The sequence below is a fragment of the Pelodiscus sinensis genome, chromosome 5, assembly GCF_052426305.1.
Source record: "Pelodiscus sinensis isolate ZL-2025 chromosome 5, ASM5242630v1, whole genome shotgun sequence".
Lineage (NCBI taxonomy): Eukaryota > Metazoa > Chordata > Testudines > Trionychidae > Pelodiscus > Pelodiscus sinensis.
Window position 1 is genome coordinate 50,486,972 of NC_143056.1, and position 20,505 is coordinate 50,507,476.

General features: G+C 40.5%; 1 protein-coding gene across 5 annotated transcripts in view; it reads right to left on the minus strand.

Annotated features, from left to right (window-relative positions):
* The window catches only part of ARHGAP5 (Rho GTPase activating protein 5), an 80,508-nt gene that overhangs the window by 29,246 nt on the left and 30,757 nt on the right, over positions 1 to 20,505 (minus strand). For 4 of the 5 annotated variants that reach the window (XM_075926960.2, XM_006117658.5, XM_075926959.2 and 1 more), the window contains exons 4-6: positions 15,209 to 15,356; positions 4,163 to 4,240; positions 2,266 to 2,397 (exon numbers count right to left, since the gene is read on the minus strand). In XM_075926960.2, coding sequence (XP_075783075.2) covers positions 2,266 to 2,397; positions 4,163 to 4,240; positions 15,209 to 15,356 — 358 coding nt within the window. The remainder of the gene's footprint in view (positions 1 to 2,265; positions 2,398 to 4,162; positions 4,241 to 15,208; positions 15,357 to 20,505) is intronic. The other variant, XM_006117659.5, reaches the window with a different exon arrangement.

The window sequence follows — 20,505 nt, forward strand, 5'->3', positions numbered from 1 at the left end:
TACCCTCTTGGACAAATTTTTGGAAAATATTTCTGGCTACCAATGGAGTAACAGGACCGGAAGCTTTAGTATTGCTGAAATTGCAATGGCAGTGGAAGGACTGAGTCTCCCTCCTGATTCTCTGGAAGACAGTGAACTGGAAAATCAAAGATGCAGCATTTCTCTGGTCACCAAGAGGTATTTATGGAATTTTGTTAAGTTTTAAAAATTAAGGAAGAATTGGGATCAACTGACCCAACTCCTAAAGAGACGTCTGGTATTTTACAACTTAAAAAAAAAAAAAAAACTGAAATTGACACGTATTTGGAGTCAGAAACTCAGTGTTTGTCATAGTGTGTTTTCCTGTTTAGAAGGTGTTAAGATTATTACTTTATTTTTAAAAACCCACTTCTTTGATCCATCAATTTTACTGTTAGTGTACATAATATTTTAACTTATCCTTTTGACTGGTATTACTTAATTTAAAAGACAAAACAAATACTCTCTTACCCAGCCTCAAAATAATGCTATAGTTAAAAGATATGTAGGCATCAGGGAGTTTTCACTCAGCCCTGAACATCTTCAGACCTTGAGGAGTGGATGCCTTCTTGTAATAATCCCCTCTAGAAATGCCTTATTACAGACTACTGCTACCTACTGTGGAGACAACAGCAGCAAAAACAGTTTTTAAAAGAAGATATATATTCTGCAACTTTGTGATTTTATTCCATGCACACATTTTCTGTTGAGTTAATGTCATTTGGCATCTAGTTTATTAAAATATTATTGGTATGATTTTATAACAAAAAGCCAATCTGAAATGCAGAGCCAAACACGCAATTAAATCAGTCCCCACAATAGGACTGTCATTTTGCAACAATAAAATTTAATTTATATTCCTTTTAAAACAGTTGCTTTTATAGAAATTACAAGTTTTCATAGGTTTTTGAATATTCAATAATTAATAAAAGCCAGTAAAATTTGTCTTTAGTTTTATTAATCCAGTAATCTAAGTAAAAATACTGATTCAGAATTAAGACCACTAACAGCTTCTCCTGCAAATAAAATATTTATGGATGTCAACTAGATAAAACTAACATGTATAATACATGTGTAAAAAGGTAGGTTAATCAAGCTGCTCTTGCATACTAAGTTTCTAGATTTAGTATGATGAATATATTATTGTGTTTTGGATAAGAAAACAATACTATTTGAGTCATAGTTCCACCCTGCAAAAATATGTAACACTGGCTTAGGTTTATGGAATAATTTGCTGCAATCCAATTCACTGACTTAATCTAATTCAAAGAAAGGAGGCCTTTAAATGGGGAAGACACATAGAAGTTATGCTTCGCAGCTTCAAGTATAAAAAATATATAAGAAGGATTTAACATTGTATAATTTTTTTAATTAAGGAATTGGGAAAAATTCAAGTAAAAAGAAGAATATTTCTTAACTTGTAAACTTCATGAACAGAATAATATTAATTTCATGTATGTGTAACCCACACAGCTTCAGCGTGTGGTGTACTACTTAATTAGCTTCATTAAACAAGGATCCTACAAAAGACAGATAACTGTTTTTGCCGTTGTATATATTCTGTATTTGGATTCTGTATTTCCACTCCAACTCATCTAATGAAGTGAGTTTTACCCACAACATCTCATGATCCCTTACCTTGTTAGTCTCTAAGGTTCCACAGGACTACTTGTTTTAGTTATAGACTATAGACTAAGTTATAGACTAAGAGGGCTACTCCTCAGATTTCAGTCCCATCTAGTGCCACTGAGACCACTTACAGAGAGAATAATGAGTTTGCTCTACAGTGTTAGCTAACAGCCACCTGGTTTTTTGCTCAGGTCATAGAAGCTCATACACTAAGCTTCCAATTTTCTAGTTTGATTCTGCCTACAGATGACTGAGGTCTATCGGTGTTATACATGCTTCCCTATTACTATTATATTAATTTCAAAGGGTTTCCATCATCTTCAACTATAATATAGGCTGGCACAAAACTAATTCTTTCAATGAAATGAGTTTTCCAAAGAAGACAAACAATAAAATCCATTTGGTCTGAGATGTTCATTAAAAGGTGTACTTCTTTATATAACAGTGTTCATTCATTTTGAAGATTGCAATTTTAAAACTGCAAAGACACAGCAGACAGCAATATTTTAAAAATTTCTATTTCACAGCAGCTAGTCATTTCAGTATATAATGAATTTAAAACCTATAAGAAGTTAACCCACCCAAGGTAATCAACAAGACACACAATATACTACTTACTTGATGCTTCTACCAATTCTGGATGTAGAGAATACGGTATTAAAGGATCTGGCAGATCTGCAAAGAAAGCTTTAAGAGCCCCTGCCACTGCATTTACCGTCACTTCCATAGATTCTAGGTTGATATTATGATCTGTGAGAAAAACAAACAGCAATTAGTAGTGTAAACAAAAACAACCACTGTCACTGCACATCTTATTTTTTAAAAGTAATATAAAAAGAGATATACCATCACACACACTACTGAAAAACTAACTGAATTATAAGGTCCACCACTAGGCATATGCCTATAATCACACACTGATCCAAATGAAAGCAAACTGAGTAAACCCACTCAGGTACCTACACAGCTGAAGCAATCACAGAATTATTTAATTCTTTTTGTTAACCTTAAAATTTTTCTGAGTCACTGATTTACCAACTGAAGGTAACTCTTGAACTGTATTTCCCTCACGAAAGTAATTGTTTTTGTACACATAATATGAATTGCAGAACTCCTGTAGTCTTGTTCTTATGGCCCCATTTGAGGCCCTTTAAGGAGAAAATGCGTGGTCACTTTCCCCAGTGATAACTTCAAAAAAATACCAGGAGCCTTAATATTTTAGGACTACAACTATTTTAACTTTAGAAATAAGCCATAGACTGTATTTGAGAACATAATTAGAAACAGAAAAGCCACAGTTCTAGATGCTGCAGCCAAAATTCTTTCAAAATTATACACCATTATAATTTTTTTTAAATAAAAATGAGCATTTTAGCTGGAACTCTTTTAAAATTCACATCTGGCATGGATGTGTTTGAAGACATCTAGTTTCATTTTCAGTTACTTTGTACAGAAGATATTGGCTTTGATGTGAGCAAAAAAAACCAACCAAACAAAAAATCTCATTTACTCTTGCCATCAATACAACTATAAGAATCAAAGTCAGAGTGGATGTTTCTATATAGATGACTGAACAACTGAGGCAATATAAAACAGGGTGAAAATGAGAGGAATAATCATAATCATCATCATCACCACCACATGAAATGAAGAGAAATCATCATCATCACCACAATCCTCCTCCTCCATTGCAGGTCCAGACTCTAACACAATACTTTACGAAATACAACTATAATCTAACAAGATCAACAAAGATTCTATGTTGTACCAGAAATGGACTACCTAACATTTTAACAAGATTATTCAAAATATAATACACTAAAATAACTATCATACATACATCTTGTTTTTTAATTAGTACACAAACACCAATCACTACTAAATGTAACTGTTTAATGTGTAGCCAAACACACAACACTTAAACTAGAAAAAAGCAGAAGTATTTTGGGAAAATAAAATTGAGAAATGTCACTCGGAACATAAGAACTGTCCTACAGATCAGTGTGGTTCATTTAATAATCAACATCCTATCTCAGGCTGCTCCGTAACAGACAGGAGTGCTCTTGGATTCTTTGCTAACATTAAGGGCTTGTCTATATGAAAACACTCAGGAAAATTAATCCAGATAAAATTACAGTGGACTAGCTCAACAGCATTAATCCTATGTGGACATTCAGAAGTGAAGCAGGTTTAATTCATTTCCATAGACATTATTTCTTGATTTCTTCCTCTTTAGAGATAGTACAGAACTAATGTTTCAGAGGGGTACCCGAGTTAGTCTGTAATACGAAAAACTTTGTTTTTTAAGTTTTTCAAGAACTAATGACATTCATTTGATCAATCTAAAGAAATTAAAAAACAAATATCTGAGCTCTTATGTACAATATTTAATTTATAACAGCAAAATGCTAGAGTGTCACCAATACTGAATCCCAATACCTTTCCAAAAATAACGATTAAGAATAGCTCTGTAGAAAAGATATTTTGCAGTACCAGGAAAAACTACTATAAGTACCTTGATCAAATTGCTTCTGAATGTTGTCTTGATCGGTTTTATTCCCACTAACACGGTAGAGGCCTTCAGTGCATAGCCCTAGTTGGAGAAGCAGAAAACATTTTTTTTTAAACACATGATTATATTTTACAGAGTAACAATCAGATGTACATAGTATAAAATTATTTGTTTCTTCATGAAAAGTAGCAATTATTGTGTTTTGCGCACAAATTAATTCAAAATAATTTGCCAAGTATCACATTCATATAGGAATTACTATATTGTTTCAAAACAATGGTCCATCTAGTCTAGTACCTTCTCTCTGACAAAGGCCAGACAGAATACATGCCCGTATTAGCCACATGTAGATAACCTTCTTACCAACAGAGATAAGAATTAGACCTAATTGTCAGATTTGCTCAATGATGAAGTCGAAGGCTTAATATAATTTTTAAATGCATTGTCATTAACAACTTTGGATAGTCATAACTACATAAATACATAATCCTTTATGAATCCTATTAAATTCATTGGATCAACAACTTCAGGTGGCAATTAGTTCCATAGTTTAATTACACACTGAGTTAAAAAAAAAAGTATTTACTTGCATTTGCTTTGAATTTTCTACCTTTTATTTTCACTGAAGATGTCCTTATTCTTAGTTAAAAAGAGAATGTGCCTCTAATTTATCTTCTCTATATCATTTACTATTTTATTTACTTCTCAAGTCTCCTCTTATTCTTCTCCTTTCTAATGCAAACAATACCAATCTTTTGGGAATTTTTCAAGACTTCCATCTCTATCAACTTTAGCTGAACCCATTCCAGTCCCACGATACCTTTTTGAGTTGGGGTGACATTAATGACTAAAGTATTCTAGCAGACACTGATGAACTGCTTGTATAAAAAAAAAAAAAAAAAAAAAAAAAAGATGGCTTTCAATATTATCTTCTGCTCCTTGGGTAGCCCTAAGTTCTTGTTGTTTTTTCTGACTGCAACTGCACATTTTCATTAACATGTTAACAGGAATACCAAAGTTGCATTCGTGGGTTGATAAAGTTAATTTAGAATCCTGTAAACTGTAAAAATAGTTGAATTTTTTTCTCCTCAAATATGCATTATTTTGCATTTGTCATGTGAAATTCTGTTTGTCATCATATTGCCTATTCACCTGTGAGTTATGGAGCTGAAGGCCTCCAGTGGAGTAGACTTTTTGCCCATAAAGTTTGAAACACTTTGCCTCCATATTATTTGGGGAGCTTCCTTGAAAGCTTTAACACTGTGCTGGATTAGCTGCATCAATGACAAATGAGTCAAGGGGAAAGGGAGTATGTAGGTGTTCATACCCAAAGATGGTACAAAACAGCACCTCATTTCTTTTGGCAGTGGGGTTACGGAGCCTGGGATTCATCACATGGTCTTTGTGTTGTCCAAAGTGGTCTTTATTAACAGCAGGACAACACGAGTGGGGTCTGAAGATGTGAGGATGTCCACCATTGGATTGACATGTTCTGTAACTTCTCTGGTTGGAATGACCAGGCCCTGAGCCACTCTCCTCAGGAGAGCTGATGAAGAGCTCTATTGTCATCAAGAGTCAAGATTGTGGCAGTGCCAGACAGCACCTCATCTGGGGACAGTGAGGATGATGCTGCCCCATGTTGTCACCTCCAGAGAAATCTTGGAGATGAGGTTCCTGGTGGGGATCATCCAAATCTGAATTATCTGTCTGTGTCCTTGAGCATAGGATGATGTCAACTCCACTTGGTGCAACTGAACCCTCAGTGTTGCTGCAACAATGGAAGCCAGCGTTGCTAATACTGGTGCCGGTCTTGGTGCGCTTCATGCTGGAATAGAAACACTTAGGTGCCGCCATTGACACTATTTGAGAAGCCTTTGCCAGTGCCAATAGCAACACTGTGCCAGAGTCAACATGCCAAGTCTGCAGGTGCGGTGAAGTCAAGAATACCGATGCTGACAATACTATGGGGAGGGGAAGAGAGGGGAAATAAAGGAGGCTGACGCCACTGAAGCTGCTCTAGAATGGTAGTGGGGAAGCTGATCAAAATCTGAAGCCTCCAACGTCAAGGACCCAGAAGAAGACATATTCCTAGTTACTGAAGGCTCTTGGCTGGGGCTTTTGGAGCGCCAAGGCTGGGAAGTTGCTGACTGTACCATGACTGAGTCAGAAGCATGCTATCATTGCTGACATGTTTGAATAAAAATGTGGGTTTTTTTCTTTTTGTTAGCAGCTCAGATACTAGATGCACCGCCAGGGCTTGAAGACTGATTCTATTTTAAATTACCAGTTTTCTCCAGCACCTCTATCACTGAAAACATCTCATTTTTGTTATTGAGTAATTGCATGCTTACGTTAAGAATCTTCCCAACGTTTCTGGTGGTGAATATTGATAAAAAGTTACTTGATTTCTCAGCAACAACTTATCTTCATTAATTATCATCAGGCCCTATGCTGCCAGCACTCTTAGCTATCTTTGAGACACCATTGGCTTCCTGAGGAAACTACAGAGCATCAGTAATCTTCCTTGGATGTAGAAGTTCTTTATACCAACATTCCAAACAAGGATGGATTACAAGCTGTCTGGAATAGTATCAGGGGACCATTTAGAATGAAGCATAGGATGCCTTGGCACACGGCCCCTCAACGAAATGGGACCCCCAGTACCAAACGATCCAGCACTGGAGTCCAGCAACTTCTCTCCACCTGCCCCACGCAGGGGGTAGCCACACTGAGGGGGGGGAACAGTTCCTCTGCAGAGCAGGCTTTGTAGAGGTTAGGAGAAAAAGGAGGATCACCTGCAGTCTGCAGCCACAAGAGAGCCAGCAGGAGGCCGCAAACAGTCTGGAAGGCTTCAGAGGAGCATGGGGGCAGCCACACAGCCAGCCAGAGAGAAGCAGCACTTTCAGGAAGCCCCCAGCTTTGAAGTGGGAGACAGAGTAGTGCTAGGAAAAGGCAGGTAAAGCTAGGGAGCCCTGGCCTGACCTCACTCCCAGGCTGCAAGGCATGAAGCAATGCCTGAGGGTACCAGGGCTGCAAAGGGGCAGCCAGGATATGAAAAGGCAGCAGGTTCACATCCCCCTACCAATGATGAATGGCCATTTCAAACTGCAGTTTGCCCCTGTAGCAGGGGCTAGATTAAGACTGGCAGAGGGTCACTGAGGCAAGGTGGGTATGGAGGAATTGGTGCTCCCTGGGAGGGGAGAACCCCAGAGTACAAAGACTGATTAAAAAAAAACCCTCCCCAAGGTTGACACACACCGAAGCAGGCACTGCCGGAGTGCAGTGTCCTGAAGAGGATGTCACGGTCTGGGAGTGATGTGGGGCCCAACACCGGAGAATGGAGTGAGGACATGGGGAGACACGAGGGAAGCATCTGTGCGCTAATGAGCTAATGCCCAGGGCTAATGGCAGGAGGCACCGTGGTGATGAGTCTTCCCCGTGACAGTCCCCAACAGATTTTTCTGTGGGTCAGTGCCCTCCCAACACAAAAAAGGTTCCCCACACCTGCCATAAAGAAAGAAAACATGGAAACCTTTTGTGTTGTTTGACAGGGTGTATTAGCCCCGCACTACATAGGCTGAGCCTAACCAGCCCACCTGGCCGAAGAAGCTCTACCCCCACAGCTCTCATGCTCAGACTGCAGCCAAGGTATAAAAGCCTAGAGGGAGGCTCAGTCCGGGCTGACTGCCAGAGAGGAAGGACCTCAGAGGGGAGCTCCAGATCCGCATCAAACAGCTGATCGGAGGGAAGACAGCAGAGACCAAAGTGTCCATTGAGACGTCTCCCCAGCCATCGATGAGGAAGAAGCAGCTCCCAGGGAAGTAGAGAACCCGGTGAGCACCTGGGACTCCATCCCACTGGACCAGGTAGGAAGTAGCCCAGGGAGGGGACAGGAGCCACCTCTCCCACTCTGGAATCCTCAGTGCGTTTCGGATGGATTCCCCACTGAGTGAGTGGTGAGTCCGCCTGCCACTCACAGGGCCCTGGGCTGGGACCCAGTGGAGTAGGGTGGGCCCGGGTCCCCCTACCAGGGGTGTAGCCTCTTCCTGTGTCTTTGTGTATTGACTCTGGCCCATGGGCCAGTGAGCCTGTCTATTTGACCAGTTCTAGTGGTGCAGCCTGTCAGGCTCTAGGGTTGGAACTAGGCTACGTTAGAGCGCGTGGGGCAGACAGCAGACCCGAGAGGGGGAAAGTAGAAGCAGCCCCGCCACAGATGTACTTAAATTAATATTTTACTTTATTTACGTGAGAAAGTTAAAATGCTTAATCTGTTTAATAATTTAAATTGAACTATTCTCCCTAGATACAGCACTAGCAAAATAGCTTGGGAATAATTATGTAATTAACAGCAAGTTTCCATTAGCAACTGGTGGTATGCAGAAAGGTTTACATTGAGCCAAGTTGTCCATGGGCCAAAAAGTTTGAGAACCACTGCTATAGGGGAACATTTTAACTTCCCTGGGTATTCATTAATGGACTTAAAAGTAGCCATTCTTCTACAAAGCAATTTCACAAACCAATTACAGAGAAACAGTGCAGAATTCATATTCATCTGTGAATCTGACCCTGTTTCCCTGGGCTTGAACAACATTAACTGGATATCGCATTACAAAGCCAGTCTTCCTTGCCCTCAAACTGCTCTGAAAGATTTACTTTTACCTTCCATTTGTAGCTAACGCTAACACAAAGCATAAAAGCTATGGTGTCTCCTAGTGGGTTATCATAAAAATTCTATTGAATCATCAATTTTCCTAATTGCAACAAACTACTGAAAACATTTGTAGCCATAACATCATTTTGGGATACCTAAAATCAAGTACTCTAATCACTCACTCTCTTCCATACCCTGTAGCCCCTACCCTCGTTAGCGAAGTGCAAATATGCAGTTGTCCGACATTGCTTCACAAAGGCCTAAAACCATTCCTTGCTATTTGGTTTTCAGCTAGCAGTGGCTGAACATACAAAATGGCTGATGCAACACTGTCCAGTTCTGGGGTACATGCATGAATTTTCCATTTTCCACACTAACTCCCTAGTAACACAGACTAGTTTAAAGCTATTGTCCACATTTTCAAGGTCCTATGTGACAGTATGCTTCTGTGTCCACGATAATCTTCCACAATAGCTATCATGGAAAAAAACTGTTGATCAATATAGCCAATTTACGACTTCAATAAACACAACTTCCATGGGAGCCAAGCAAACACAAGAGGACTCATTGCCAGATGAAAAAAAAAAAACAACCAAAAACAGTATTTAGCTACATTCAGAGCTAATGCAAAACTCACTTAATCGAAGCTTTACTGCAACAGTACCCTCAAATTTTGGCACCTATAAATGTTTGGAAAATTGATTAATGTTTATGTAAAAACTTCCTTGTAGTAGAAAGGTCTACCAATACTTGCAGTCAATCACCAGTCTACTTACTGATTTGAGGAGATAAATCGGAGCTAACAACTGGCAGTAAAGAAGCAGTTCTTTTGCAAAAGAGGCCACTAGTCTAGTTTTAAAGCTTTCACCTTTAAAAATACTATAACTGTAAATAGAAGTCAACATGAACATTTTTAACAGTGAACTCTAAGAGAAATTATGAACTTGCAGTACTCCACTTTGACAGCTACCACTTCTATCATACAAGAATACTTTATCCCAGGCGAAGACAGATTTGACAAGATTCTCAGAAACACAGATAAGTTTTACAATACAAAGGAAAGTTAATAAAAGCTATGTAGCAAATGTGGGCCATGTTTGTTACTGTGAGGTCGGGGGGACAGAGGGGCACTTCACATGCTGCCTGTCCTGCCAACAAGCCAATGGGAGTTACTGGGGGTGGAGGCAGCGTGAGGAACTTCTCAGTCTCTCCCCGAGCTTTCACCGTCAGAGACAGACACATGGCCTGCAGCCAGCTTTACTGAGTGCCAACCAGGGACGGGACAAGTAGGGAGCTCCGTGAGTCTCTCACAGGCCATATCCAATGTTTTGGTGGGCCGAATCCGGCCCATAGACTATAGTTTGGCCAGCCCTGACAAAACTAGATGTTGGTGAAAAACTAATGGTGGAGAGATTGAGAAGTACACTTGATTCTGAAGTGACAGAAGCTGAATTAGGGCAGTGGTTCCCAACTGCCAGTATGCAGAGCTGTGCCAAGCCACGAACCACTGGCTAGCAGAGCTGAAGTTGGCGGTTCATGGCGAGTAGCCTTCATACACAGCCAGCTTCAGATCTAGCCGTCATGGTGGCTGATTTTGCCCAGTGATGCGACTGAGGCAATGGCAGATGAGGTGCTTCCCTCCTCCCCCTTCCCATCCAGGTAAGATGACAGCCCTGCCGGGGCAACACACTCCACCCTCCCCTCTACTCATGGGGGTGCGAGCTGCAGTTGGTGAGGGAGGGGGCACAATGGAGGAGAAGTGTATACGCCACCAACAGCCGCTCCCCCTGTCCGTGTGGTACCAACAGCCACACTCACTAGAGGGGCAGACTCACTCTGAGGAGGGTGGGGTTGAATCAAAGGGGTGTTAGATGACGGCATGATGGGGTCATGGGGCAAAAGGGTGTTGGGCATGAGCTGTAGGGGTCATAGGTTAAAGAGTGAAACGACATAGGGTATAGGGATGGGGGTCAAGGGGTGTTAGGCTGTGAGGAGCAAGGGGCTGGGTTGAGGCTAGGAGTTAAGAGGGGAGTGCTGGAGCAGAGGGGGACAGGTATTAGAGGTCAAAGGGCAAGAGGGGTTGGGTTGCAGTGGGTCAGTGGTTATAGAGCCATGTGTGGTGTAGCTCATGCTTCTGTCTCCGGGGCAACAGATCTGAAGGTGCCTGAGCAGGGTTGAGGGGCCTCAGAGTTTGGGGAACAGGCAGTTGCAGGGTCAGTATCAGGGTTTGTCACAACAGACAGTCATGGAGTTTGCAGAGCAAGGGGCACTGGGAGTAGTCGAGTAGGATCCAGGGAAGTGGGAGGTTGCCAATTTAAGTCAGAGGTTGTTGGGAATACAGGTGCCAAGGTTGGTAATGATAGCAGATTCAGGATAGGCTCCAGGTAAGACAGAGGTGGTTGACAAAAGGAAGTTGGCAGCAGGGGGTGTTGGGAGGTGGAAACGGTGGGTACTGTGGTGACAGACTTGGCAAGACAGACTTGTGAGACCAGGGTTGGCTGGATGGGATCAGAGGGTTCTGGGGTTGGAGGTAGAGGGATGTGCAGTGACAAGACAGGGTTGGCAGATGACTGGTTTGGTTAACAGGTAACATTTTACCATTGTTTACATAATGAATATGCAAATACATAAATAAAATGTTGTCAGTTCACCAAAAGTTTGTGAATGGGTTTACTGGTCCACAGTATAAAAAAGGTGGTGAAACACTGAATTAGAGCATCAGCGATGAGCTCAGTCCCTAAGAACCCATGAGCTAAAAACATAGAAGAAAAAAAAAACCCAGAGTGAACATCAGTGATTCAAATAGTGGCTGAAGATAAACTCCACACTTTCAATGAATTGACTGCTGCGTATCTGAGGCAATCCTAAAAGCATCTGATAAAGCAAATTCTGTAATCAGAGTCTGACAGATAGGACAACAGTAACTGAAAAATGCAGAAAGAGCACCAAACAAGATCTAAGGTTAACTACCAAGTTACTAGTGGATGTTCTGTGCCTCCACGAAAGCTTATGCCTAGTAAATATGTTAGTCTCTAAAGCAGGGGTCTCCAAACTTTTCAGCCCGAGGGCCGCATTAACTATCAAACAGCAGTTCGGGGGCCGACTACACACTTGAGGTCCAAATAAAAAACAATCAAAACATGGATGTTGTTTTTAATTATTTATTTAATATTATTTTATTCAGTTATTATTTAATAACACATTGATACACTACACATGAACACCTGTATTAGTGTGAATGATGAAATTGTTTCCTGGATGCCAAAATAGCAGACATTTTTTCCGTAGACAAAAAGGTCTCCACGGGCCGGATGAGAGGGCCTCGCGGGCCGCATCCGGCCCGCGGGCCATAGTTTGGAGACCCCTGCTCTAAAGTACCACAGGATTCCTCATTATTTTTGTAGGTACAGACTAACTTAGCTAACACTCACACTGTGCCTCCCTGTGGCATTCAACAAGCTGTCACCTATTAAAATTCCCCAGTAAACATACGCTTCAAAATGCACCTGTGAGTGAAGGAGCGCACACAGAACAAAAACACTCCTTGCTGCACACTTTCCCTGTTATGAAGTAATGAAGCCATCAACAGCAGAAGTGTTAAAGAAACTCAAGACTCATATAGCATTAAGAGGAAGCAAACACGAGTGCTCTATCTGCCAATATAGGTTTGAGGTCTCCTGGAGTCACAGTAGGCATAGTATTTAGGTCACAAATGTTTTGGTCCTTGCTGTTCATATTTTCAAAAACTTAAATGCATAATAATTTGTGAATTGAAATGGGAACCACTACCAGATAAGTTCATTTCTTATCTTTGTATGCAGTTTGTGACATTCACTCCTGACTTCTGCAAGTTCCTGCTGTTAAGGCATTAACAGGATGTGAGTGTCACCCCTATTTGGTACTGGGGAAAAATATGTGATTAATACTGTCAAAACAAAGGGAGCTTACCGTTTCGAAGTCCTGCCAAATTTGGAGAGACCAACAGACAAGCTGCAATTTCTGCGGCCAACAAATTAGTAGTTCTGTAGGACCAGAGTGAAAAAGAAAAGGAGACCCATAGAGACTTGAATTGCTTATGTCTCAATCGAGCCATCAAAAAGGACAAGTCACTGGCCAAACTCCCATTTTGTGAGAACAGTTTTTAAGAGCATGTCAAAAGAGAATCTTGGCAAACTCAGACAAGCTTTTATTAATAATCAAAGTGAAAATGACAGACCCAAAAGTAGAAATTCCACACAGACCACATCTTGAACTTTTTTTCTTAATGAACTGGTTCTTAATATATGTGATGGAAGTGAAACAGATTAAATGAGTGGAAGAAAGGCGGCATACATAAGGAATTCAGATACATCTGGTGCAAGGGTCCTAGTGTGGTTCAGTCTTTTGACAGCTTGTGTTTCTCTGGACAGTCAAGACCCATTCTCCATCTCCCCAGATGAAGCCAACTGAAAGCAAGATTATCTGGTTCAAGGATTAACCAGACCTGATGGTTCTCTTTAAGGATTCAGAGATTGCAAACAACGAGTAAATTCAAAACCATAGGACCTCCGAAACAAAGAGAACTGTTTGCATAACTAAGGAGTCTTGATTAAAAAATCCTAATTCGAGGAAACTGAACTCCAAAAAAGTAACAGAAAAAAAGCTTAACACCACAAATTTGTTTTCTGTAACAGAGCTCCCCTTCCAACGATAAAGGGAAAAAAATGCAGCCTGTTTCACAATCACACAGTAAATCTGAAGACAAATGAATGCCCAATCCACATAAGCACCTCCTGAGTCTCCTCTTTGGGGGAGTTACCACAAGCCAAGAGACTGAATAAAATAGATGATCCTTTCAAATGCAGAAAAGGGATTCCTCAGGGAGGGCAGGTTACTAGTTCAGAACAAAAAGATGGCAAGTTCTTTTTCAGATGATTAAAATATATAAGGGAGAGTCATCCACTTTTCAGATCACTAGAGCTCTCCCTTCACAAAAAACAGAAGTCATTTTTATCCTGTATTTGATGATAATTATAGTTTAAATCAGGTATTCGGATGTTCTTTTAATCTATTTTTTAAAATTAATTTCTCAGATAATTTACAGTGCTCTCTTAAAACTGAAGGTCCAATTTATCATTTGATAGATATAAGACCTATGCATACAGAAGACTTTATTTAAATATTAAACTACCTAACATTAATTTATTCTATATTGATAAATTACTTGAATGTAGAACATTTCCATTTTAAGAGCAATGGATTCACCACCAATCAACATACTAATCTACAATACTCTGGTAACATTTGTAAGCCACAATCAAGTAGACTACTGTATACAGTGCCTTCTCTCTCTCTTTTCGGGAGGAGGCTGGAGAGAAGGGATTGAAAACTAGCTCTTGTCTATAGGCAGGGAAACAATGAAAAAACGTGTTAGAAACAGACAATTCAGTTTCTTAAATCACTGATTCCACAAAGGTCATTTTATCAAGTGTACAGACATCATACCAATGCCATGTACAAAACCTAGAATTTCTCCATGGTGATGACTGAGTCATATCATTATCAGTAGCTCTTTTGAAAACATGAAAATAAGACAAACTTACATCATTTGTATTACTGATAAAAATCTCCAGTTTTATTTCTACTAGCAATAGTCAGGCACCCTACCACTACTGGGATGCTACAAAGGCATTAGAATTCTGGCCTATATGAATCAGTAATGTCTTAGTCTCATACAACTACTAGCCTACTACAAGCTACTACAAAACAGATTAAATATGTGAGAGACACTATTAAAGAATAGGCACTAATGCGCTTTTTTCAAATATTTTTCACTATCAACTAATCTTCAGAAGAGTTAAACTGGAAATGCAGAATCATTTTTTTTCCAATTTACTGCATGAACAGTAACTTCTACATGAAATATGTTAATTATCAGAAAATCACTGCAAAAAGCATTATTTTGTTACTCTTCAAACAAAATTTAAACAGGTAGAAAGGATTTTATTTAATGCGTTGCACTCATTAAATCAAGAAACTATTTTTGCCACTTGAAAAATGTGGGTTGAGATTTTTATATGTGATTTATGAAAATACATTAGTGACAATCACGGTGCCATTGTGTGAACATTCTAAATAATTTTACTTACATTAAAACTGAAGTTAGCTGCTTAGATTTAACGAGTCACAGTGGCTATATTTAAATTAACCTTTGATTGTGTAAAAACCCATAAAACCATCATTTTAAACAATCTAAACTTACTCTATATTTCTGAAGTTTTTATCTTACAGTAAACAAAAGCTTAACATTGTACAAATATGTGCTTGTGTCAAAGTAACATTATAAAATCAATTTCACAACTAGAGAAAAGAAATTCTTCATTAAAGAAAAATCTCTCACAACAATACTTCTATCCTACCTGTATCTTCAATAAATTCCACACATTTTTCAACAAACAGTGGTATAGGCTTCTCAGGTGTAACCAGATCCTGTAGGGGCATCCCAAAGTAATTACTTTCCCAGTTTCTACGGGTTGGAGGATTGAATGTCTTAGTTTTCTTTTTCTGCTACAACAAAACATACCATAGTTACTCCAAAAATATTATTTAACAGTGTAATAAAGCATTCACAATATAATCCTTCAATTAAGATCATAGCTACAGTATGTGATTTTTCCTTAATAGCAAAACTTGAGATTTAAAATTGTGTTCTTTAAGTAAGAAGTATTTAATCATTGACACTATGCCAGATCATTTCTGCATCACAAAGGAAATACAATGATCAAAAGAAAAAATATAAAAATGTAAGAACAAATATGCAGTCCCAGAAATACAATATACAATTTTTCTATAGTTGCAATTATACTTTTCCCCCCGTATTTAAACTAATTACAGTAAAACCTGTGTTATCTGGAATGCTCAGGGATTAGCGTGTTCCGATTATCTAAAAAATCCAGTTATCTAAGGGTCCCAACCACCGAGGAAAAACCAATGGACAACAACAGTAAAACTCAAGTTTTTAATATTGGTAGTTTTGTAGCGTGAGGCAGTTGGTCTCACATTTCTATTTTGAGTTGAAGATAATTAGTATTTCTTAAATAAAAAATTGTTAAGCCAATCATGGTAAACCAAGCAAGGTCTCTGCGCCTGAAGATGTGACAGTATTGTGGCTGGGGGCAATGCCAGTTAACCAAATGTTCTGGTTAACACAGTGCCAGATAACAAAGCTTTCACTATAACATATTAACATGAAACACCAGAGTGAAATTATCAGGATGCCATCTTTCATAAGACATCTATAGAAGTTATGATTATATAATACAAGATTGACTGACAACAAATGGTAAGGATATTTCTTCATTGTTTCCAGAACCAAGTTGCTAGAACTATTAATGACTCTTCTGTATGCAGTATTCTTAATATAAAACGATCTGCACACTACTTATTTTACTTACACACACACACACACACACACACACACACACACACACACACACACACACACACGCAGAATATCCCACAGCAAATGAAAAATACAAATATAGTTTATCATCAGCTGCACATCTAGGACCCATTGGTGTTTATCCTTCAAGTTTTGTTATTAGATTTGTGACTCTGGCTTTAAAAAAAGGTTTGCACTGGGTAAAGTCCACGTTTTTACTATTAGCATGTGCAAGCGCTTTCCATAATAAAATTTATGTTTCACCTAAAGACTGATGAAAATCATCCTGGTGTTAAAACATTTTCTGTCAAAAATGTAGTACTATTGGACTGCTTGCTGCTATATGTCCACTTATTTTTTACATTTCACTTGAAAAATCAACAACTAATCACCCTCATCAACTCCTCAAAAGATCCCTCTAAGTATGCGCTTTACTCATAATTCAGGTAAAAAGGACTTATGACTTCTGGCTTTCAGAGGACTTAGCAGCGTAGCTACTTCTGATACTGGGGCTCGGGAAATTAAAACACTACGCTGTGCTCTCATGAATGCTGACCAACCCGCCAATAAACTTAAAAAATGTAGGCCCAGCAATGCAACCATCAGCTCAGAAATTTCATTTTGGGGAACTTGACTTTGCAACTGTGATATCCTCTTGAAATATTTAATTTTTTAAAAAAGTCTATTAACTATGGATGTTAGGTATCGTGTAATCAAATCATCATGTAACCAAATAAGATAGTATTGTTTCAATTAACTATTCAATCATCCTCAGGGAAACAACCAGCAGTTAGTGCGCTCTGGCCTCACTCGCACAGAGCTCCCTGCCAGCCTGTGCTGCTGCCTCTCTATCAGAGGCAGCAGTGCAGGGTAGCACGTGGGAGCTGGTCGGCAAGGGGAACCAGTTTAAAAGCCATCTCTCCTCGCAGACCAGCTGTCTGCTGCCCCGTGCTGCTGCCTCTGACACAGAGGCAGCAGCACAGGGTAGCAGCAGCCCCTGTCTGTGGGGGGGTTCTAACTCCCCAAGCTCACAGGCTGCTTCATGGGATGCCGAGCAGCCTCTGTCTGCAGAGACTTTGGACCCCCTGCAGACAAAGCCTGCTTCGCAGCAGCCTCTCCTGCCCCTGATAGAGAGGCTGGAGCACCCAGGGGTGGGGGACAGACAGCACCAAGGAACTGATGTTGCGGGTAACTGGCTTTTAAGCTAGCTCCCCCCAGCACTAGCTCTTGCCTGCCCCCCTCAATGTCTCTGCAGCAGGCAGCAAGTTGGGGGAGAGGGGAAGAAGCAGGCTGGTCCATGGGAGCCAACATGCGCGGGAAGCTGGCTTCCCACACCTACAGGCTCCTGCCTGCCCCTTTCAGCCCCTCCGTGCTGCTGCCTCTCTGTCAGCTCCTCACGGGCACCAACTCCCATTCCACATATCCCACCCCACCTTGAGGGCGTGGGAGTGCATGTAGTTGATAAGATTAACTGATAAGCCTAGTTATCGGTTAATCACTTAAGCGACAATACACTAACATCCCTATTAAAAGCCCACAGGAACTACATGTGGAACCATTATAACAGCTCATTAGCAAAAGAGGAACTGTTAGATCCAGAGCACAAATCTCCAAAATTACCTGAGTTAACTGACTGAGGGCCTAAGGGTGAAAAGCCCACTACAATCCACATATCCCATGGATTACAGCCAGACATTACGTCACACTCTCACAAAAAAACTAAGGAACCACGTTATCAGCAATCTCTACAACAAACAGAAAAAAAAATCAAGGAGGAGATCTCTACATTAGAAACTATCAAAAAAAACAAGCCTCCACACCCATTTCATCTTTTCCAGACTTTCCTACTATTCAACATACTACTTACACGGACCACTTCACCTCCCTTCAGAGGAAAAAGGACAATAAACTATCCAAACTGCTATATGCCTCAGGATCTCTCATTACAGATACTTTCAATTCCCCCGACAACATCAACCTAGCTAATCACACTCTCATCCCAGCAAAGGAATCTGTCCTATTCTGCAGACTCTCCTTCTGCCCCACCACACCCACAAATATGATTCAGTTCTGTGGGGATCTGGAACCTTATTTTCATCACCTCCACCTGAAGGAATATTTCCAACACACTGATATACAACATACTGACCTCACTGCTCCTCCCCGCCCGCCCCCCCCCCATACCACAAGAGGAAGCCTTCTATGTGGACCCCCACTAACGGAAGTAATGAAAGTCTTGATTTCTACATTGACTGTTTCCGCAAACGCGCTCGAGCTGACATCAGCAAACAACAACAACATATAACATACAACCTCACTCATGCAGAATGCAATGCTATTCACAGCCTCAAAACCAATCTTAATATCATAATCATAGAGGCCGACAAAGGAGGCGCTGTAGTCGTCATGAACAGGAGGCTAACTGACAACTCTCAATACCAGACCCCACTAAGGAATACCAAAAAAACCCATAAAAAACCTGCTCATGAAGCTCCTTGATGCTGCTCAGGAAAAAATTTACGCTAACAGCCCTCCTTTATCCTCGACCAGAAACTTTCTATCTGCTACCCAAAATACACAAACCTGGTAATCACGGACAGCCCATCATCTCAAGCATTGGCACACTCACCACAGGATTATCTGGCTATACTGACTCCTGCTTTAGACCCTATGCTACCAGCACTCCTAGTTACCTCCATGACACTACTGACTTCCTGAGGAAACATCAAAACATCAGTAATCTTCCTGAAAATACCAATCTGGCCACCATGGATGCAGAAGCCCTTTACACCAACATTCCACAAATGATGGATTACTGGCCATCAGGAACACCATCCCCAATAACAACACTGCACACCTGATTACAGAGCTCTGCAACTTTGTCCTCACCCACAACTACTTCCAATTCAGAGACAATTTCTTTCTCCAAGTCAGCGGCATGGCCATGGGCACTCACATGGCACCACAATATGCCAACATCTTTATGGCTAACCTTCAACAATGTTTCCTCAGCTCTCACCCCCTAAAATCCCTACTTTACTTACACTACATCGAGGACATCGTCATCATATGGACCCACAGAAAACAGACTCTTGAATTTCACAAGGATTTCAACAACTTCCACCCCACCATCAACCTCAGCGTGGACCAGTCCACAGGCGAAATCCACTTCCTGGACACTACAGTACAGTTAAATAATGGACAAATTTCCACCACCCTATACCAGAATCCCACCAACCGCTACACTTACCTTCATGCCTCCAGCTTCCATCCCAAACACATTTCTCAGTCTACTGTATACAGCCAAGCCCTAAAATAAAACCAGATTTGCGCCGATTGCACAGACAGAGACAATCACCTACAGGATCTTTAGAGAGCATTCCTAAAATTGAAATACGCCCCTGGAGAAGTGAAAAAACAAATTGACAGAGCCAAAAAAGTACCCAGACATGAACTACTTTAAAACAGACCCAAAAGAGAAAAACAACAGAAGTCCACTTGTTATTCCCTATAGTCCACAATTCAGACCTCTCCAGCGCATTATACACAATCTACAACCCATCTTGGAAAATGATCCCTCACCCTCAGAGGCCTTGGGAGAAAGGCCTATTCTCACTTACAATCCCCCAACCCAAAATGAATTCTTTCCAGTAATCATGCCACACAACCACATCATAAGCATACAGGAACCCAGCGCTGCAAACAAACACAATGCCAACTCTGCCCACATATCTATACTAACAAAGTCATCACTGGAGCCAACAACATAAGCTACCAAATCAAAAAGGTAATTTTGACTGCACATCCAGTAATTTGATCTATGCCATCAAACGCCAGCAATGACCCATTGCTATATATATATATTAGACAAACTGGACAGTCTCTACGGGAAAGAATCAATGGACACAAAGCAAATATACGTGAAGGAAACATACAGAAACACTTTAATCTTCCTAATCACTGTTTAAAAAAATCTTCAAGTGGCTGTCTTGTCACAAACCAATTCTATTAGCCAGATACACAGAGAAGCACTGGAATTAGAGTTCATCCGTGTCATGATTATGAGGGTTAGCCAGCAGCCTGGGTATTAAGGGGTTAACTACACCTAGCCCGGTGGAGTGACCAATAAGAATGTAGGTGGGACTTTTCAAACTGGGACAAAGGAATTTGGGCTTTTTTCTTTTTTTCTCCCTTTGGGCTCTCTGAGTGAGTTCTCTGCAGCTAGAGAGGGACAAGCATGTCTCTCTCTCTCTCCAAGACATCATTCTTTTTCTG